The sequence below is a fragment of the Lycorma delicatula genome, chromosome 7, assembly GCF_047948215.1.
Source record: "Lycorma delicatula isolate Av1 chromosome 7, ASM4794821v1, whole genome shotgun sequence".
Classification (NCBI taxonomy): domain Eukaryota; kingdom Metazoa; phylum Arthropoda; class Insecta; order Hemiptera; family Fulgoridae; genus Lycorma; species Lycorma delicatula.
The window spans coordinates 79272832-79293771 of record NC_134461.1 but is presented as its reverse complement, the minus strand read 5'-3'; the positions used below and the strand labels follow the sequence as shown (position 1 = coordinate 79293771).

Genomic DNA, 20940 nt, shown 5'->3' with positions numbered 1-20940 from the left:
TGGGAAAAATTGTCCTGGCAGGCAACAGATGGAATATGTAAAACAGATTGTTAGGGATGAAAGATATAGGGGGTATACCGAAATGAAACGACTGGCACTAGATAGGGAACCTTGAAAAATTGCATAAAACCATTTAAATGACTGAAGACAAAAAAAAAAACTGAAGTAATCTTGGAGGAAGGTGCATATTAAGTGTAATTTGTGATATTGAATCTGTATTTTCATTGGTTTAATTTTTATCGGCTTTCCTATTGTTACTGGATACTTACTGAAGTAATCTTGGAGGGCGGTGCATATTAAGTGTAGTCTGCGATATTGAATGTGTTTCCATTGTTTAATTTTTATCGGCATTCCTATTGTTATTGGATACTGAAGTAATCTTGAGCTGTATGAACTGTATGGAACCGCTGAGTGGTCAGGAGCTGACTGCGTCCGAAAGGAGCAGAGTGTAATGTAAAGAGCTGAGTGTGAATCTGACCGAAGCTGAAGATCATTAAAATTTAAAGGTCCTAAATTAAATGAAAATTAGTGACTCTTATTAATAATGAATTTTAAATAACTTAAATAAACTTAAGTCTATACAGAGTGGTGCAATATTTTTGGTAATATCCTGTGGTGATATGTTGCAATTTTTCATGTTGGATGGTTTGTTTGTTAACCGACACAATTGTTATTATTGGCAACAGAGTATCCGAGAGCAGTTATTGAAAAAAGCCATCGCCCAAAGGTCGCGATTTGGTGCGGCATGACATTTATTAAAGTTGTGGATCCTTATTTCATTCGAGACAGAATGAATACAGAACAGTACCTTGATATGCTTGAAGATTATGTTCTCGGTATTGTATACACATGAGACAATTACAACGACCTAACCTGTATGCAAGATGGGGCTTCGCCTCACTTCACAAGTCCTGTCCATCCGCAGCTTGACATCCATTTTCCAGGATGTTGGTTGGAACGTCATGGTCCTCTTGAATGGCCAGCAAGGAGTCCCTGACCTTATGGTCTGAGATTTCTTCCTCAGGGGATGGGCGAAAGAGGAGGTTATTGCACAAAACCAAAACCTCTTGACAAATTGGAGGAGCCAATTCGCCCAAGTTCTTGGAAACGTACTGCTGGATTATCTGCAGAAGTCTGTTGCAAATACCCCTATCTGTTTATGGAACGTGGTGGATAATGGTAGTGCTTATGTGGAATTTTAGCAATGTATAACAATTCTACCATTGTAAGAACAAAATGTTTTTCATTTCATGAAAATTTGTTAAATATTAAAAAAGTTATAAGCAATTTTTAACAGGGAGTTAAATTACGCTCACTCTTAAACAATACTAATACTCAGCAGCAAATATTAAGAAAACGTATGAGGAAGAAAAAAATTAAACTATAAAAATTAAATTAAATTAAAAAAAAAATTAACAATAAATATTTTTTTTTAACAATGCTTAATTAGTTACATAGCAACTGCCTAATATTTTTAAATCATTTCTATTGATACTTTCAATAGTGTTACATCTTTTGAATTTTTTTCTAGATCTAAACTTATTCAGGTTTAATCTAACAACTTTACAGTAAATAAGTCTACTTCACCAATTAAGGTAGACTCTTAAGAAGAAAACTGTAAAAGCCTTTAGGTGTACATTAAAAGCAACACAACTAAAAAGGAAACTTCATTAGAAAAAGTTTTTGATTAAAACAGGTATAGAAGAAAAAGTTATTAATTTTAAATAACAAGAAGCTTAGCTGAAGGAAAAAAATTTGAAAAACTTGAAGCACCAAGAACTGTAATATCAAGAGGTATTTATAAACTAATAACAACGGTAAGCTAACCTTAATAAGAAAAAAAAAAACAGAAAAATGGTAGAACCATAACAATAATGGTGGGGTGGGATCAAGCGGGGTGGGGTGGTGGGCCCCCATCCTGAAAATTGGTTTTTCTTTTGGATATAATTGTTTAAAAATCTGAACCATTATGTAAAAATTAACTAGTAAGACTAAACACTTATTCTTAATAGACATGCAAAACATTTTGAACTAAAAATAATAAATCATTTTAATAAAATTTTCAGAATCACTGGCTTTTTATTATTTATAACATAATTCATTAGTAATACTAATATGTTAGTGTATAGAGTCATTTTAAAAATACAATTATCTAATAAATTTTTAAAGTTTTGAATATATAAACAAATTTTATATATCAAAGCATTTAAATTATGTGGCAACTTAGAATTTCATAAAAATGTCATCCTTCTGATGAAGATTTGGCTGTATGAATCGTTAAGTACGTTACATCACTCTTACAGCAACTTTGCAGGAATGTGATTAATTTCTAGTTAAATTTAATGTTTCAACTACTGTTTATTTAAGTTTAACAACTGCAAAAAAAGATAATATATGCTGGCAGGAGGCCTGACCGACTTGCATCAAGTTCCCACATCAAGGGTAACACACAGAAAAAAAGATTCTGCAAAACAGTCTTAAGACATTCATATGATGTGACTTCAGCCTGTTAAAAAAATGATACTGAATGGCTAGTTCAGGAGCTGAAATCGTTTCTAGCAGGTGAACACATGTTCTGGTGACTTTGTTTACCACTTTTAAAAACATGAAGCCCAATATTTCTACAGAAACATTGTGCACCACAAAATAAGTTTGGAATTGCAAATTGATTTATTGTTTTTCTGCAAAACCCTACTGTAAAAACATCTGGTTAAAACTAGTTCAGTTTTCATAGCCTTGTTCATGTAGTGGAACAGTAACTCATATTTTCAAAGATAGATCTTTATGTAAAGTGACATCTTACATCTTTATGTAAAGTATCATTGACTTAAGATTGCCTGAGTAATGCAGACTGGCATAGACTCTAATTGTCTTTCTCAATACCACTACATATTACTTTTAAACATTTTCTTTTAATATAATAATGCCTAATTTTGAATTTAAATCTTGAGAAGATAGACTTATAGGATAGGTAGACTGCTATGAATTATAGATTTCACATCAAAATCATATTGCACTTACAGTCCATTACTGTATTACAACTGCAACATAGTATATTCTACAACTCTGAATGGTTATACTATGAAAGAGAAACAAAATATAACAGTGTATGTTGGGTAATGAAATATTAGATTCACTAATTTTCTTTGTGGGGGTAAAAGTTGGGTTTACCAACAGATACATAGGCTATTAAACTACTAAGAAAAAGAGTTCTGAATCGATCTACAGGCAGGATAGTTATGAATCATTAACTTTTAGAAAGCTCAGTTGATGGTCAGGATGGGGTTGAACTGCTGACCTCCAGAGACATGAGAAATATTTACACATGCTGCTGCATGAATTTAACGAACTGTTGCACTACTGGCGAACATATGTTCTTTATTACCCATCGTAATGATTTTTTTAATTACATAAATTATATAAATATTTTTATATTTAAATACTAAATATTTTTATGTAATACTATTCCACCAAATAGATCAACATCTCTACTTTTTTTTAGAAGGTTCTGAACTCTAAACACAAAGAGATTTTGCATTTTTCATTAATTAATAATTAAAAAAATCTATTTACCAACAATTTTTTTTTATTATGCGTTCATGCGCTTTCGAAATAGAATTCCATCATCAGGAACTTAAAAACGTGTATTATATTCTTAATAAAACTAAAACTTCGTTGTCATATACAAAGTTGTTTATGTAAAGTATATAAAATATAACAGTGGTCGTCATGTGTTTAAAATTGTGTCGACTTGAATCTGACGTCCTGTCATTTTGAATCTCTCCACCGTTAGCGTTGGAGATATTTATAATTACAGTTTTTTAATTATTAATTAATTGAAAATGTAAAATCTCTTTGTGTTTAGAATTCAGAACCGTCTAAATAATAAAAAAATGATGAAAAAAGTAAATGAAAAAAGTAGAGATGTTGATATACACATTTTTATGTTCCTGATGATGGAATTATATTCCGAAAGCGCTTGAATGCATAATAAAAAAAAAATTTGTTAGTGGGTTTTTTAATTATTAATTATATAATCATACCAACGGACCATGTTTGATAAAATTATTTGCATTTTTCATACATATTTATTTTTCATCATAAAAAGACTAAGGTAAATGTAATTACTCTAAACCTATAATTATAGTGAGTAAATAAATACATTTTAACTTTTAAAATAATTTTTAATTAATTCAAAATTAATTAATTTTTAATTAATTCAAAATTAATTAATTTTTAATTAATTAGATGATGATAGCTAGTCATCGAAAGTCTTTTGTAGTCAATAAATAAAAACTTGAGAAAATAATAAATTAAGCCTAACAATATTGTATTTGCTTAATCAACGAATAAAAACCATAATATATGAGTGAAAAGAGATGTACATGAAAGAATAGGAACTCATTCGTTGATACTTTTGTGATATTATAGCCTAATATTATACTGCGTAAAAATATGAATATTTTAAACATTTTATGTTTTATCACAGGAACCATAAATTCAATAATAATTTTACAACAAGATTAATTCATGATTAGTTCTGATTTGCATATTTATTTTCCCTGTTTTTAAAAACAGATAAATTTTTCATAAAATCTTTTAAGGGGAATAAACTGGTTATTTAAATATATAAATATAGAAATAATATATATACTGAAATAATATATATATATTGAAATAAATAGATAAATTCAAGAAATTCATCAGAACACCTGTCAGTATCAAAGACTTCTAAATACAGGTTAGATTCAGGGTCAAGTGTGTTTTAGTTAACGACCAATAAAAATCAGCGATACACTCCCTCATCCTTAAACTGATTTTTCTTTTATGTTTAATTCGAATTCTATTACAACAGTTAAAAAATCTCTTTCTTATAAATTTTCAAAATATTTAAAAAATGTACTTACATCAAATGTGATAAAATTATCAAAAAAAGTACAAAGCTTAAAATTGATAATAGCAACATGACCTAAATTTAACCAAGTATAAAAATGGAATTTATTTTTTTTTGAAAATAAATAAATTAAAAAAAATATAATTTAACTAATTATTTTTATTATAAGCTAATAATTTTTTTTTAAAAATTGAATTAAAAATGCTATGTTTAAATTATAGAGAAAAAATCATCCAAGAGTTACTAAAAAACTGAAATTTATAAAAACAAATTAACAACACAAAAAAATATATCTATCTTCGCATTATGTATGTATTAATATGGAACTACCTGGCATATATTTTAATATAAACCAACAGCAACAAAAATCTTTAAAATGATTTAATTAAAAATTTAATTTAAAATTAATATCATTAATTTTATGAAAGATCAATTTTACTTTTAATGGAATCGTAAAAGATATAAATCGATAGACACAACATATGCATTTGCAAAATATAATCCCGTTTAGAGTAAATTAAAAAAAAAAATTATTTAAGTAAAGAGGAAATTAATACGTACCGGATAGCAGATGATAGTTTGGCTTTATTGATAAGATATTTAATTTCAAGATTGCCATGATAAAAAAAATAATTTTTTGAGATTTTCAGAAATTAGATTATTTCCTTCATTAACTAACAAGAAAAATTACGTACTCTATGAAATCGTACCATATAAATTCAAACTTAATTATTGTACTCAAGAATGTGTATTTTCAACATTTTGGGCGAATATTAAGAAAATTTTGCTTACATCTTAGCTCTAACATATAAAATGATATAGTCATATAACTCATTTCGCTGCTCGGCTTTTTAAGTACAGCAAATGTTTTAAATTATTACAATAAAATCTTATCGAAACAAATAAACCACTTATATAATACACTAATATATAAACCATTATATAAACCACTAATATATAATACACTAGCCGGTCAGAGCTCACTTCACTCGTTTTTCCCTTCTAGGGCTCTGCCCCCTGAACTCCCATTGTGTTCATTATCCTCAGGTTTTTTATCTCCGTGGCGGAATGGTAGCGTCTCGGCCTTTCATCCGGAGGTCCCCGATTTTAATTTCGGTCAGACATGGCATCTTCCGTACGCTAAAAAATTCCATTTTCATATTCTCACGCTCAAGCTTTTTGGCAAAATCAAGCAAAAAAAGTAAATAAATAAATTAAAAAAATAATAAATGTTCTTCAGAGCAACAGCTTGGCCAGCCCAGGTTTCAAAACTTTGAATGGTCTGAAGTATGCGGGTATCAGAATAGTCGGCCGCCTCTTAAAAATAGTAGTTGTAGCTAGTTAAACGTTCTTTATACGGGTAAAAAAAATATTTTATATGATTCTTAACGTTACCCGACAAACACCACGAGGAAGTGATTTACTTTATTTTTCGTTTTTTATTTTATGTTTTTTAATCAAGTAACTGGAGGCAGATGCGGCGCCTCGCATTGCACAGACAGTATTAACAGTAGCAGTGTCGGTTGAACTGTCGCGCCTTACACCGTCGCACCTTTAAAGGTACTTTTTTCAATAACCAAAAGAGATAACGAAAAAGAAAAAGAAACGTTTTTTGTATAAAATTTAATTTCAAATAATGCAAGTGGTTTTTGAATTGGCCACCATCTTGAAACGGTGAAACAGTTCGTAACGGCAATAGTTATATGTTCTTTTCAGGTATAAAAACTATGTTTATGAAAAATTTCAGCTAAATCGGTTGAGTAGTTTTTGCGTGAAAGAGTAACAGATTCACTATAGTAACTAGATTTATATATATATATATTACCTTTTATGACCGGATAGGATCACTTTAGTCAGTCCATTATCCAAGACTCTTCGATGGGACTGTTTGGATCTTGCGATCCTCCCAGTACTTTTTAATACGTTCCGACTTTGTGCCCTTTCTAGTATTGAAAATTTTCATGTTGTGAGTTTTTTCTTGCCAGTGTGAAGCAAGTGTTTTTATTCTTGACTTGTATATAAGTTCTTGAGAAATTTCAGATGTAATGATAAATCTGATGACGTAGAAGTATAAAAAATTTAAAAACAAATAACTAATTTACAAAATTACAAATGATTATATTTATTTCACTAAGGACGTTAAAATACTAACTAGTGAATGGATAATTAAACGAACAATGATTCAAAGCAAAAAATGCGTGAGCGAAACTTACCGCAGCATACCGTACTCTGTATAAAGTCAAGGGCAGATTGAGAAAAGTACAATAATGCTATATTTTATTTATAATAACAAACACATCATCATTTTCATACTGTTATTATTACAGTTATTATTCATTATTATTCTTACTGGGTCCATTTAGAACGTAAAGCAACATTGTAACACTCATTCATAAACATTAAAGAATCACGTTCATACAATATGTCCGTGACACATATCTAGATTACAATAAACATAATCTTAGTTTTGATAATGAACTTCAGATCATCATCATTGTAATAATTATATACAAGTTTCTTCAATGATTATTACTTTTGTTGTGTTTGATAAATATACATGAAATTCAGTCTATAATTTTTCACGTAGCAGCCAAACAAAAAAAAATAAATAAATAGAAAATAAATAATAATAATAATAGTAATAACTTTAATAAGATTTCATATGTGTTTTATTTAAATGAAATAGAAGAAAGTGAAATAGGATTGAAGTAATTTTTTTTGTGTTTTAATTACTTTCCATTCTCTATAGAATACATCATCACGCGCGCGCACGCTCGTACGTAACATCGTTTATTCACACCTCTATTACAGTTGCGGTGTACTAATTATTGAGAATTGAAGGCCTCCGTGGCGCGGGTGGTAGCCTCTCGGCCCAGATCCCAGGTTCGAATCCCGGTCAGTCATGGCATTATCATACGCTACAAAAATGTTCATTCATCTCATCCTCTGAAGCAATACGTAACGGTGGTCCCGGAGGTCAAAAATAAATAAAAATACTAAGAAGTGCAACAAATGTTTGAGAACTATAACAAAACAAATATGTTATCAATATGCCCCAGCATTAATTACAAAAAAAAATTTAAGTTCGCAGAACGTTGCAACCAACGGTGTTTCAGCGAATAATAGTAAATGGTGTGTGAATGTAAATAATAGTTTTGTGTGTGAGAAACTTTGTGTGTTGAACCATTATCTGATTCCACAACATATTTTTCGTTTTATTCGATTTCACCAGGGCAGGGATCTTTTTGTATACTATATTTATTTTTTGTACCCGTGTACCGCTCCCCATCAGAACGACTGCACTGATTTTTATCAAACACTTTTGTATTTTATGAATAAATTCATCAGAGAAGCTTTAGGCTAGTAAGTAGGAATATGGGAATGGAATTTTGTAGCGTATGAAAAATGCCATCCCTAACCGGAATTCGAATCCGGGATGAAAGGCCGAGATACTACCACTCCACTGCGATGGAGATCGTCATTAAGTACTCAGTTTACTGTAAGATTTCTAAAAAAAATAAATGGCAGACAGTATACAATAACTTTTTGAAATAGAAAAAAAAGTAACCATCAAAATTTTGCGAATGACATATATATAAAACTGTTTGAATAAAGGTTTTTCTATAACAAAACAAGAACGTAAAATTGTTGGTTTTCGTTAAAATGTAATGCGTAAAATAGTTTAAAATTACATTTAATTAAATAAACGAATATCTTGAAACAAAATAAGTTAGAATTGCTTGAATTTTTAGAAAAAAAAAATTTTGTACTGTCTATTTCAGGTTGTTATATTGCTAATCATGTACTTGTTGACATAATTTCAAGAAATATTTTTTTTTTTTAATTTAATAACTGAAATTTTCCAGCACCCGAAGCTACGTTTGGTAATTATTTTGAAATTTTGCACCTGATGGGCATTACGCTTATTTAGTTTTATCTATAATTAAAAAAAAAGGTATAACTAGTGAACCTTCTGCAAATTGAAAGAGAAAACTGTTTTATTTTTATACCGTTAACTTCAGCAAAAGAATAAAGATGGTTAAAATTGGTTAAAATTTAATACTAGATCTATTTTTCTCAAAATGATAACATTAATTAGGTAATTTGTATAATAGCCCATATCGCTTTATTTTTTGAGAATACCCATTAACTTCGCTTCCTTATGAAACTCTTGAGTTCGTGTAAGTAAAGGTAGTAGATGAAAGGACAGAAAAAAAATACTATAAAATATTAGAAAACTATATGAAAAATTGGAGAAACGTTAAGGAGTAACTATTTTCATTTGTACATCTCATAAAATGGTTTATAAGCGTTAATCAAACTAGATTCAGAAAACATTTTGCAAAAATCAAAATCAAATATAAAATATGAATAAAAAGAACACACAATATATGAAACAATTCTCTAAATGAAAGATTTACTGAACATCTTTTAAAATAAAAGTGAGATGATAATATTTAAACACAGAGCGATTCACGAAAAATGTAACAGACTTTCAAGACATTGCTGAAATAGAGAAGAAAGTTCATGTGAACATATTTTCGGAAACGCTTCTCAGGGCGAAATTTTTCGCCATGATTTTTGCTTCTTCGGTAAAACTAAGCCAGATTGTAACTCTTGAGACCGAAATTACGGAGGAAACTTAGTGGATAATTGAAAAAATAGGTCCGAATACTATATTTTAAATTGTTTTCGAGAAATATGAGATAAAAGACAAAAGACTGAGGTTGAAAAACGCAGTATTTTATGTTTGTAACAAAGTAAAATATCATTGTTAAATATGTAATAAATAATAAAACTTTATAAAAACTCTGGTAGAGAATTTGATTCTGATTAAAATAATATGAATAAAATCCACAGAAAATAAATACAAACGTAAGAATTTCGAAGTTTATTTAAAAGAAAATATATCAAAATGTGGCAGATTTTAACTAGGTATTAAACGAAACGAAATTTTCAATATTAGAAAAGTAAATTTTTTTTTCCGTAATGTGTACTAGTGAACAATAAGCAACCCCTCTACGACCCAGTGAGATGAGGATGAAATGTATGACATGTAAATGAGGTATAGTCTTGTACAGACTCAGGCCAACCATTCCTGAGACGTGTGATTAATTAAACCCCAACCACAAATGTTCACCGGTATCCACTGCCTAGTATTAAAGTAATAAACTTTTACTAGGAGAAATTAACCAACCTACAACTTCGAAAATCAGCTGTTAAATAACTGATTTACGGCAACGAGTTAACTGCTACACCAGCCCGGTGGGCATTAAATATTTTAGAAAAATATTTCTTTTATTTTAATTTACCTATACTAACCTTATAACTGTTCTTTTTAAACAGAAAAAAACCGTGTCTTTTTAGTATTCAGAAAAATGCTGTTAAGAAAGTTCATGAAAAATTTTATCACTGCAGTAATTTTCGATCTTCGACAAAAGATTTAAGTGTCTTAATATATACGTAGTTAATATATGATAAAATATCGAATTATTTTTTATTATGATTAAATTTCAAGTAATTTTGATGATTATTTAGATGGAATTAGGTTTTAAAATAAAATATATCTTTATCTTATATAACTAAACTTAATTAATACTCATTTTTCAAGTTAAACTCCTCTCTTTTCTTTTGTAATAAAATATTGCTATAATATTACAACAATTTTATTATTATAGTCAATTATTTTTCTCTTTTTTCCACAAAAAAAAACTATACTGTGTTGTAAACGTGTTTATATAATATTTTCCATACATGTTCATATTAAATATAATTTACAGCACTTAATAAATAATTTATTTACAGTATCAAATTGATATAACCTATAAATGCCACCGTTTGACTGAACAAAATAAATAAATTGTTATAGTGTAGTCTAAAATATATTAGTGTAATATATTATCATATACATTACAGTAATATATAATATATTAGTGTAGTTAAAAATGTATTATCAAATATAATAATATTATTAACAAAGTAAAGAAGCGAAAGTATAAGCTGTATGAGATATTATTATTATTATATTAAGTAGAAACATAAAATTTTATTATAATGACATTTATTTATTAAATATAACAGTAGCCGAGTTAAATAAATTTGAAGAGATGTAAATCACGAACCGTATCTAAAATAAATACGAATGTAATCTTCTTATGTATGCTATTCAATATTTTATAATTATCTTCCTTGAATATATTAATCATAAAAGAAAAGGAAATAACTACTGGTATTATTACTGAACACGATATAAAATAGTAATATAATTTTAAACCAGATTTTTAGTGGTTAAAATTATGGTTATAAAAACAAAATATTTAACATAAAAACTAGTCGTCTGTACTTAATAATTTAATGCAAAAAACAACACTAATACGTTAAGCTATAAAATAATTTATGTAGAAAGATTTTATGTAGAAATACATTAATATAATAAAACAAAAAATATCTCTCTGTTGGTTTTTACTATACCATTATTCATCATTTAAGACACTAACAAAAATTATGTACAATATATAATGATGAACTTATACATATACCAGCATCTTCCTTTGAGACGGTATATGAATATATAACTTCAAAAATTGGAAACAGTTTTTTAGTAATTACATTATTTGTGCGCTGTTGCTCTCAGAGTTATCGCTACTCACAACTTACCGGGTAAAATAGATTAGTTTGGATAAATAACTTTTTGGAGAATAACTTAATAATTAAAGATAATTTTGTTAAATTATTACTTCTGATTAAAGACTAAATAAAATTAAGAATTCCTTAAAACAGAAAAATAATTATACTTATTATTATTATTTGTAATTAACATGAAAGAAATTTGTTTTCTATTATATAATAAAAATTATTTTTATATAATAAAAATATGTAATATTTCGCGACCCTCCAACTCCAGCTCAATGAAACCAAGTTAAAACTATTTAGCTGCATTAATAACGACGGGTTTGAACATGTTTGTATGAAGTGTACAAACATGAGTAATTTACAGGTTTCAACTTGGTATGAACTGTACATCCATGCAATTTGGTCGGCTTGCACAATATTCGCTGTGAGAGTGTCATATTCGAACATTCATACGATACGTTTGAAAACGTCGTGCTATCAGAATACTATTTGAAACTAAATTGACGTTCTGTCAATTTAGTTTCAAATGCGCAGCATGGGTCTGATGCCTATATTTAAATTTTTCAAAGAGTAGTTTCATTGAAAATAATAATAATTTCTGAATGATAATAAACAAAAGGTTTCGGTTTTTTATTGCGTGGTCAAACGGTGTAACTGTTTTTTTCCAATTAGATTCTTATGCAGAATGGATAAATTTGTGAAAAAACGAAGTGAGCCATCTACATTTGGTAAAAAGACAAGATTATTACAACAGTTATTTAGCTCACTGAAATGAAAGCCATAGTGCATTGTTTGCTTTCAAGTTCTCCCCGATGAAAGTATGAAGCCATTAAAATTAATTCCAAAATTCACTTCTGAAGATTTAGATATGTTTGGCTTACTTGTCGAAGTGAAGATGGAAGTTTAATTACAGAAGCAATGAAAATATTAATCCCTTTCGCCATGTCTTATCTTTGTGAAAAGGGTTTTTCGTCTATGGTTGCGCTAAAAACTAAATATAGGAATCGTCTTTTATCAGTTGAAAACAATTTGCTTTTGAGTGATTCTAACATACATCCACGAATGAAGAAACTTGTAAATGAAAATCAAACGCAACAATTTCATCAATTTATTTTCTTTACTGTATTTATAAATGTAAGTAAAATGCTTATAATACTCGTAAATGATTTTTTCCTTATAAAATGATTTCATTATTGTTTATTTGTAAAGATAGATGTAGGCTAATTTCGCGATTTCCAAGTTGAAAACGCTGATCTAGAGTAGATGGCATAAACATGCCATCCATGTCCCACAATGTTAACTATATTAAAAAAAAATTTTTGAACAATATTATATCAATTTTTTAAATTAAAAATTAATTTAGTTATTCTTTTAATGAAAATTTATATAAAAGAAGCAGGTTTTTTTCTGATTAAAGTAGAACACTAAGAAAATCAAGCTTCAGTGTAGAAAACAGCGAATCAAACTTAATCCACCACTTCAGTCGAAAATTAATGAATTTTAAAGAAAAAAAAAATATGATCAATGCCCCTGATATAGAAATATTTGAGTAAAATTTAAAAAAACTCGGTTTGGTCAATCCTGAGATATAAAACCAAAATCAGTGCGATACACATATGTACGGATTTAAAATATACGCTTTTTTATCTAGATGTACTAGTTGGATTCTAAAAAGTAAAGATTTTTAAAAAAATCCGAAACTCTATTTCTGACATGATCATCAAACATTCCCCTTTAATATACTATTCTATATTAAATATTTCCTATTCAGTTATATTCGCCTGGAAAGTATAAGTATGAGAAATGATTAAAAAAACAACAGCTAAAATGTTACGATTTAATAATACTGTTCTTTTAAATGGATCCGATACATAAGGTACAAAGGGAATGAAAAAGAAAGAAAAACAATTCTTTTACTTGGAATCAAAAATTATGTAATATTTATAATATATAATATAAAAATAAATTTCAGAAAATTTATTTTTAAATATTTCTATCCTGAATACTATGGATTTATTGCAAGAAGATTAGTATGATATTAAGATAAAAATAGAAAAAAGGATTCGAGAAAACTTTATTATTGAAAGACTAAATTTATCAAGTACAAACGACTCAGGCAAGACATTAGAATCAGGTTAACCAACTAATTAAAGTTTTAATAAAAAAAAAAAAAATTTAAATCAAACAGGAATTTAGAAATAGAATAGAATTTCTAAAAAGGTTTGTATAGAATTTAGAGCTTTCTTACAGTTTTAACTGGAAAATATGAAATAAAAGTCAGAAATATAAAGAATAGTTTTGAAATGAAGTATTACACGAAATCACCTAGGTTGATAAAGTTCATAAAGCAGAATTTCAAATACAAAATCGAAATAAAGAAAACTATAAATTTTTACTAAAGGTAAACTAGTTAATCTATTAATGGAAGGAAATCTTAAAGCTAAAAACATACGAGGAAACAATGATTTAAAATATCGGCGCAGATTAAAAAAGAACGAAGAATACTTGAAATGAGTAATAAGAAAAAACTACGGTAAATGATGTAATCAGTATTAAAATATTAGTATCAAACAATATGTACTACGATTTTCTAAAATTGTAGTATAAATAATAATCTGTCAGGTTTTAGTTATTCATCTAGATAACGGCAAGTATTACCTCAATTACAAATATTGTTAATGATGAAAATTTAATGCTTTTAGCGTGTGAAAAATAAAATTTTAATAAAATAAACTTATTCAATAGAAAATAAAATCATTTTATTAAGATATCAACAAAACGTGTGCAAGATTAAAGCATTCAAAAAGAATAGATTTAAAAAATCTGACATTTTCGTAGTCAGAAAAAAAGCATTGTTTTATAATTAATGAATTATTTTAATATACAAATTTATGTAACCAAACAGCATGTTTTAAATAAAAAAATATCTCAAAATAAAACTGACCTTTACGTTTTTAAAAATATCAATTGTTAAATATTAATCAAATTTTAATAATTTCATAACTTTATGATTCATCCGTATTTTAGAAATATAATGATTTATTTTAAATAAAATTTCAGATGTTTTTGTATTAAAAAAAAATCCTTCTTGACAAGTTGAACATGAACCTGTCAAGATAAACAGTTATCTATTTGTCAATAATTTAATCTATAATTGTGTTTAATATTATAAAAATAAAATTACCAGAAATATATCTTTAATTGCTATGAAATTATTGTGAAATTTGAACTATATTCAAATTGTAAAAAAAAAATTTGATAACATATTTTCATAGAATTGTTTATTTATTCTTATATAGTTGAAAAATAATGGTACATGAAAAAAAATTATCTAAGATTTATTTTTTAGTTGGGGGGATGAATTATGACAAAATTTTATTATGATATTACTGTTAAAACTTTAATATTTAACTTTTAATTATTAAAATCTTATTAAATAATCCAAAAAGTTTTAAAAAAAGGCAGAAAATTAATATTTTTAATCTTAGACCCACATTAGAATCACAGACCCACCCCCTACCCACTACTAAATTGACCCAATAAATTGATCCCCCACCCAAATAAATTGACCCAATTTTTTTTTGGTCACTTGCATTACTACTATACCTAAGAAGACCTAAAAATATCCCATAAAAGTATGCAATATATAAAAGATAGCTTTTTTCGATTGGGGCAATTTTTAAAAAAAGTAAGATAAGCACGTACGCGTGTACTGAGCTTAATGTAATGTGGGGTTAAGTTTGAAAAATTTTGAGAAAATTGACCCCCAGAAAACCCCCATTCTCTGGAGATGTTTACCTCAACATTTTACAAAAATATTTCCCTATACACACGAGTCTGTGAATAAAATTTCACACGCCAACACCGTACTACGAACATTACCCCTTTCAATTTTTTTGTTTTTGTTTTTTGGGTTTTCTGGATCATAAAACGTCGTGAAGTGTAAAAGAATCCCATCCCCGATTTTTTGACTTTCATTTTTCCAGCATAGCTCTAGAGCTACGATACCAGGAAAGTAAAAATCAATTTTTTGCTTCCTTGTACGAAGTAAAGGAAATATTGTGGTCACGAAAAATTTCGGTTTTCAGATTTATATATATCCATTTTAACCATCCCTGAATCCATTTTGACTATTTTTTGCGCGACGTCTGTACATACGTACGTACGTACTATGTATCTCGCATAACTCAAAAATGATTAGCCGTAGGATGTTGAAATTTTGGATTTAGAACTGTTTTAACATCTAGTTGTGTACCTCCCCTTTTGACTGCAATCGAATGGATCAAAAGTGTAAAAAAAAAACTCAAAATCCAAAAACATCTGGATTTTGAACTTTTTCTTAAATGCAGTAATCAGCCCTCATAAAGAGTTTTTCAACGATATATCAGAAGTGGTACTCATTTTCATTGGTTCTAGAGTTATAGCCAAATAAAATTTTAAATTAAAATATTTGGGTCTTATAAGGGGAAGGCACATCGGTTCGAATTAGACTTCATCTCCTTTTTTTAACTTTCTTTTTAAATTTAAATATATTGATTTATTAATAATTATTTACCTGCGATAAGCGGTTTTCACCGGATCTTGACGTTTTGACACCTAAGGAACCCATAAAACCGGATGGAAATTTTCCGGATGTTCGTTTGTACGTATATATGTTCGGTCTTTTACTCCTTATATATCCAGAACTACTGGACCGATTTTGATAAAACTTGGTCAGATTACTTCTGTATATGGGAAGTTGATACCATTACATTTTCAACTTAAAAGGTCAAGGGAGTGAGGCTGTAGAGCAAGGTCACCCTCAGTATTTCGAAATTTCGGCTGATTAAGGTCTTATTTTTTCTTAGGCACATTTTTTAACAATTAAAAAAATAAAGTTTTCGAAGTCGCACCCCCACCCAAAAAAATCTTCTAAACTAGTGGCTAAGTGGGTATACTGCGTCAATCGTACCTCCTGTCACTACAAGGAGCGCTAGTGTAGCTGTTGTAGTCGTTTGCTATGTTCAAATAAAACTGTAAATATTTTTAATTAATTCGTGTGTGTAGGCCGCGCATCAGAAAAAACCGCGTCTCGGAAACGTCTTACAACTATGTTGCCAGCTTTTTTTGTATTTTTCTATCTTAATAATTAATTACTCAGATCGAATAGAAAAAAAGATTTCACAAATCATGATTATGAATACATTTATTTAGAAAGAGTACATTTTATTAGCAAGAGAAAAGCAGAAGTGGTGTAGAATCATTGTATAAAGTAGGCCGGTGTTGTATCCGTTACTTATTGATCAATTCATCGAACAAAATAGGATTACATACTTTAATTAACATTTATAAATTATTTTTTAACTCTTTGCTTTCTATATTTCTGTAAATATTGTCGATAAATGAAATTACTATTTTTTTGAAAGCATTGACAATGAAAAAAAACATAATTTTATATTATTTATTATTGTTTAACGTATAAAATAATAATAAATTAATTAAGAATTTAAATTAATTAATTATCAAAGTTATTTTTTTAAATCATCTAATATAATTGTGAATTGAAAAATTTCACGATTAATTTTGTTTTATGAAAGTTGTATTTTATAAAGTTATTCAAACAACTTGTAAAAAAAAAAACATAAAAACACAGTACATAATAAATAACAGTTCATTAGATATAAAAACTCATTCTTTTGTTTCTGAAAAAAAGATAATAAAATAAAGAAAGAAGTTTTATATGTGAAACTATAAGAAAAAATAGTCAGTAAAATAAACAATTTAACTTACCTAAAAGAAGAGCGATATGAAGCGGGTGGGGTGATCGTAACCTCATCTTATTTTCATGGACCTGGTACTGCAACATAAAAAAAAACCATATAAATAATTAATATTTATTCGGTAATACTATAAAAATTATAGCTGACATACTGACATTTAAATGCAATTACTTTACAATACGCCAGACTATATTCAGAATAAAATATGTTATATCCCTTTAAATTCTTAATCTCTTCCATAACCACAAGCGCGCACATATATTCAACTAAAAATACAAATGTATAATACCGTTTTAGATAAAGTTGTAAATGGATATATTCAAACGATTTACGTTGTATATTAGTACAATGCAAAAGGGAATATTTTTTTTTTGTTTTATTTATTAAAACAACAATATTTTGTAGTCCATTTTATAATTTATTCGTTAATTTTCAACCCAGTATTCATTTTAATTTTATTATGTATGTTCTTCTTTTCTAAGTAAAACCCATAGTAAAATATTTTACAATAAATAAGATAAAATTAAATATCGTAAATATTTACAATTAAATGTAAATATTCACGTAAAAATATTAACTATTTTTGAATAGTAATATTATTTATGGTAATAAAATATATCTGGCTTCAGTATCTGAAGATTTATTAATTTTAAAAAGTTTTATTATTAAACTAATGGTAATTATGATCTAAAATTTGATAAAGATAAAATTTCATATTTTAAAATAAGTATTAACAACATATTTTAAATAATGTAAAAGAGGCCTCTTTTAGATAGATTTATTAAAACAAGTATTAATTTTGCAAAAACATTCGAAAAAAATGTTTAAAAAAATAACTGAAATCAGTTGCACAAAATAATGAAATGAGATATAGGGAATCGTGAAAAACCCCAAAACTTACAAGGAAGAACCATAAGGACAAGATGTATGTAAAGTCCTTCAGGAAAGATTCAGTAGCGAAAATGCACAGTTAATACGAAACAAACTAAAAAACTTAGTTAAAAATAAGCATAAATGTAGATATAAAATGAATTCATTGGAAAAAAAAACAATTCTGTAAAAGCAAAGTAAAATTAATATTTTAATTTAAACAGTTTGTCCATTTTTCCCTCAAAATCATCCGGAAAACCACACCTTGTTACCATAAATTTTCACCGAAATGCCACATTCACAACGGTTATCAATCTGTATATTAATTTTGTATATGGAAAATTAATGGGTGACATAATTAATGTGATATGGAGCAAAGCAAATTAGGACGAAGACTTCTCGAGACTGTCTCTTTGGTCAATAATTTTTTTGACAATAATTATGATGAAATGGTCTACCATTTGATGCAATACTGCTAACATCTTTTACAACGTTTCTCAACATGGGGGTCGCGGTCATATGAAAGGGGGGTTGCAAAATTAGCTTACAACTTTACACGTAAACAATAATGAAATCATTTTATGAGAAAAAAAAAATCATTTATTATAAATATTTTCTTACATTTGTATGTTTATAATTTAAAAGTTTCTCCATAAACGGATCAGTGTTAGAAACACACAAAAGCGAGTTACTTTCAAAGGATAAAAGACAATAACTATATTTAGATTTTAGAGCAACCATTAGACAAAAAATCCTTTTCACAGAGGTAAGATGTGGGGAAAAGAATTAATATTTTTAATGCTTCTATAACTAAATTTCTATACTCACTTTGACGAGCAAGACAAAACGTATCGAAATCAATAGATGTGAATTGTAGTTGTAACGTTTTATCGGCAGACATTTCGATGAGCTGGTCGTGAATCTCAACTGGTAAATTAGAAGTCACTAAACGGATTCAGTACCCATCTATTCGAGAAATCATATTTATCTTTCAAGAAATACTCCGCCAACTGAATTTTCAGCTCACGCAAAGGCATTTTCATGCTATTCAAACTGTAGTGAATAATACTGTTTTCTTTATCCAGATTTTTCTCAATCAGAAGTGGAACAATCGGAAGTGAGTGGAAATATATCAAAATCTTTGTGAATAACCTAGATATCAAGTTTATTAATGAAAGAATGAATTTTGTCTGTCATTAATAAAATGTTTCTATCACGTCCTTGAAAATTCGAAAATACATCAGCTAAGTAAGACAACAGCAACTTATATTCATGATTTTGTAAAATCATTGAAAATAGCGTTTCTTTACGCTGGAAAAATATAATTAATTCATCTCGCAATTCCAATAACCGGGTTAACAGTTTTCCTCGCGATAATCATCTGACTTCTGTGTGGAAAATAAAAGATTTTTTGATTTTCCCCATTTCAATGCGTAGCAAACCAGCTGTTCTGTAATGGTCGACTTTTAATAAAATTTTTACAGTTACAACGAATTTCGTTGAGATTTTCCAGCATATTTTTTGTGGCAAGAGCATGTCTGTGAAGAAAGCAGTGTGTCCTTAGTATAAGACGATCTTTTAATTTTTTTCAGAAATCAACTGATCTTTCCTGTTATCGCCTTTGCACCATCACTACATGCTGAAATATATTTTGTCCAATTTATGCTGCAGTTTTTAATAGCTTCATAAAAAAACAGAAAAACCACATTGTCCTGTGGCATGACCAGATATTAGCTTTCAAAAAAACATATTTTCTTTGATTGATCTGTCCCTTTCGCATTCATATTTCACAAAACATAAGAACTGAGAAATTTTAACCACAACAGTTGATTAATCAGATTGGATACTAAAAACTTTTCTTGCACTCACTTGCTGAAATATCTGATCGCGAACATCGGCAGCCATGTCATCGATTCGCCTTGGTACTGTGTCGCTAGAAAGCGGGAATCTTTTCAACTTTTTTCCTTCTTCCACGCCTATTTAAAAATTAATCATATCAATTGCAGCAGGTAATATGAGGTGTTCTGCGATTGTATGGATTTGGACGTCCTAGCTACTTTTAATGATACGAGATAAGATGCTTCAAGTGTACTTTTATCAGTATGACTTGATTTACAAATAGAAGCTTGTTGATTTTTCAATGTACGTAAATTTCTATGAAAAATTCCACGGGTTTACTTTTATGATCCGAATATTTAGTTTCCAAGTGTCGAATTACTTTTGATGACTTCATGCTTTCACCGGAGAGGACTTGAAAGCAAACAACACACTGTGGCTTTCCATTCAATGAGCTAAAACCATAATTTAAATAACTATCATTGTACAATCTTATCTTTTTACCAGTCGATTCACTGAATGTAGATAGCTGACTTAATTTTTTCTCAAATTTATCCACTTTGCATAAATATCTAATTGAAAAAAAAACAAAAAAAAAATAGTTACACCGTTTGACTATACACTAAAAAACCGAAACCTCAACTATTATTACTTTCAATGAAACTTTCTTTTAAAAACTTTAATAAGGGAAATAGGCGCACGCTTTGCATTAAAACTAAAGTGATGCCTACAATCCCTTAAGCTTTTTTGTACTGCTGAGAGGAGGACGTGTTCAATCGTATCACATGCGTGTTCGAACATGACGCTCTCACAGCGAGTATTATGCAAGCAGACCAAATTACAAGGAGTATGTACATATCAAGTTGGAACCTAAAAATTGTTCAATGTTTGTAACTTCCTACGTACATGTTCGTACCCGTTGCTATTAACACAGCTAAATAGTTTTAA

At 28.2% G+C, this 20940-nt stretch overlaps 1 protein-coding gene across 1 annotated transcript in view; it reads right to left on the bottom strand.

Moving 5' to 3' along the window:
• The window catches only part of LOC142328318 (uncharacterized), a 212250-nt gene extending 194904 nt beyond the window's left edge, over positions 1-17346 (bottom strand). Inside the window, exon 1 of the mRNA XM_075372024.1 lies at positions 17297-17346. Within this exon, the coding sequence (XP_075228139.1) occupies positions 17297-17342 (46 nt within the window). The 5' untranslated portion in view covers positions 17343-17346. The remainder of the gene's footprint in view (positions 1-17296) is intronic.
• Between the last annotated feature and the right edge of the window lie 3594 nt (positions 17347-20940).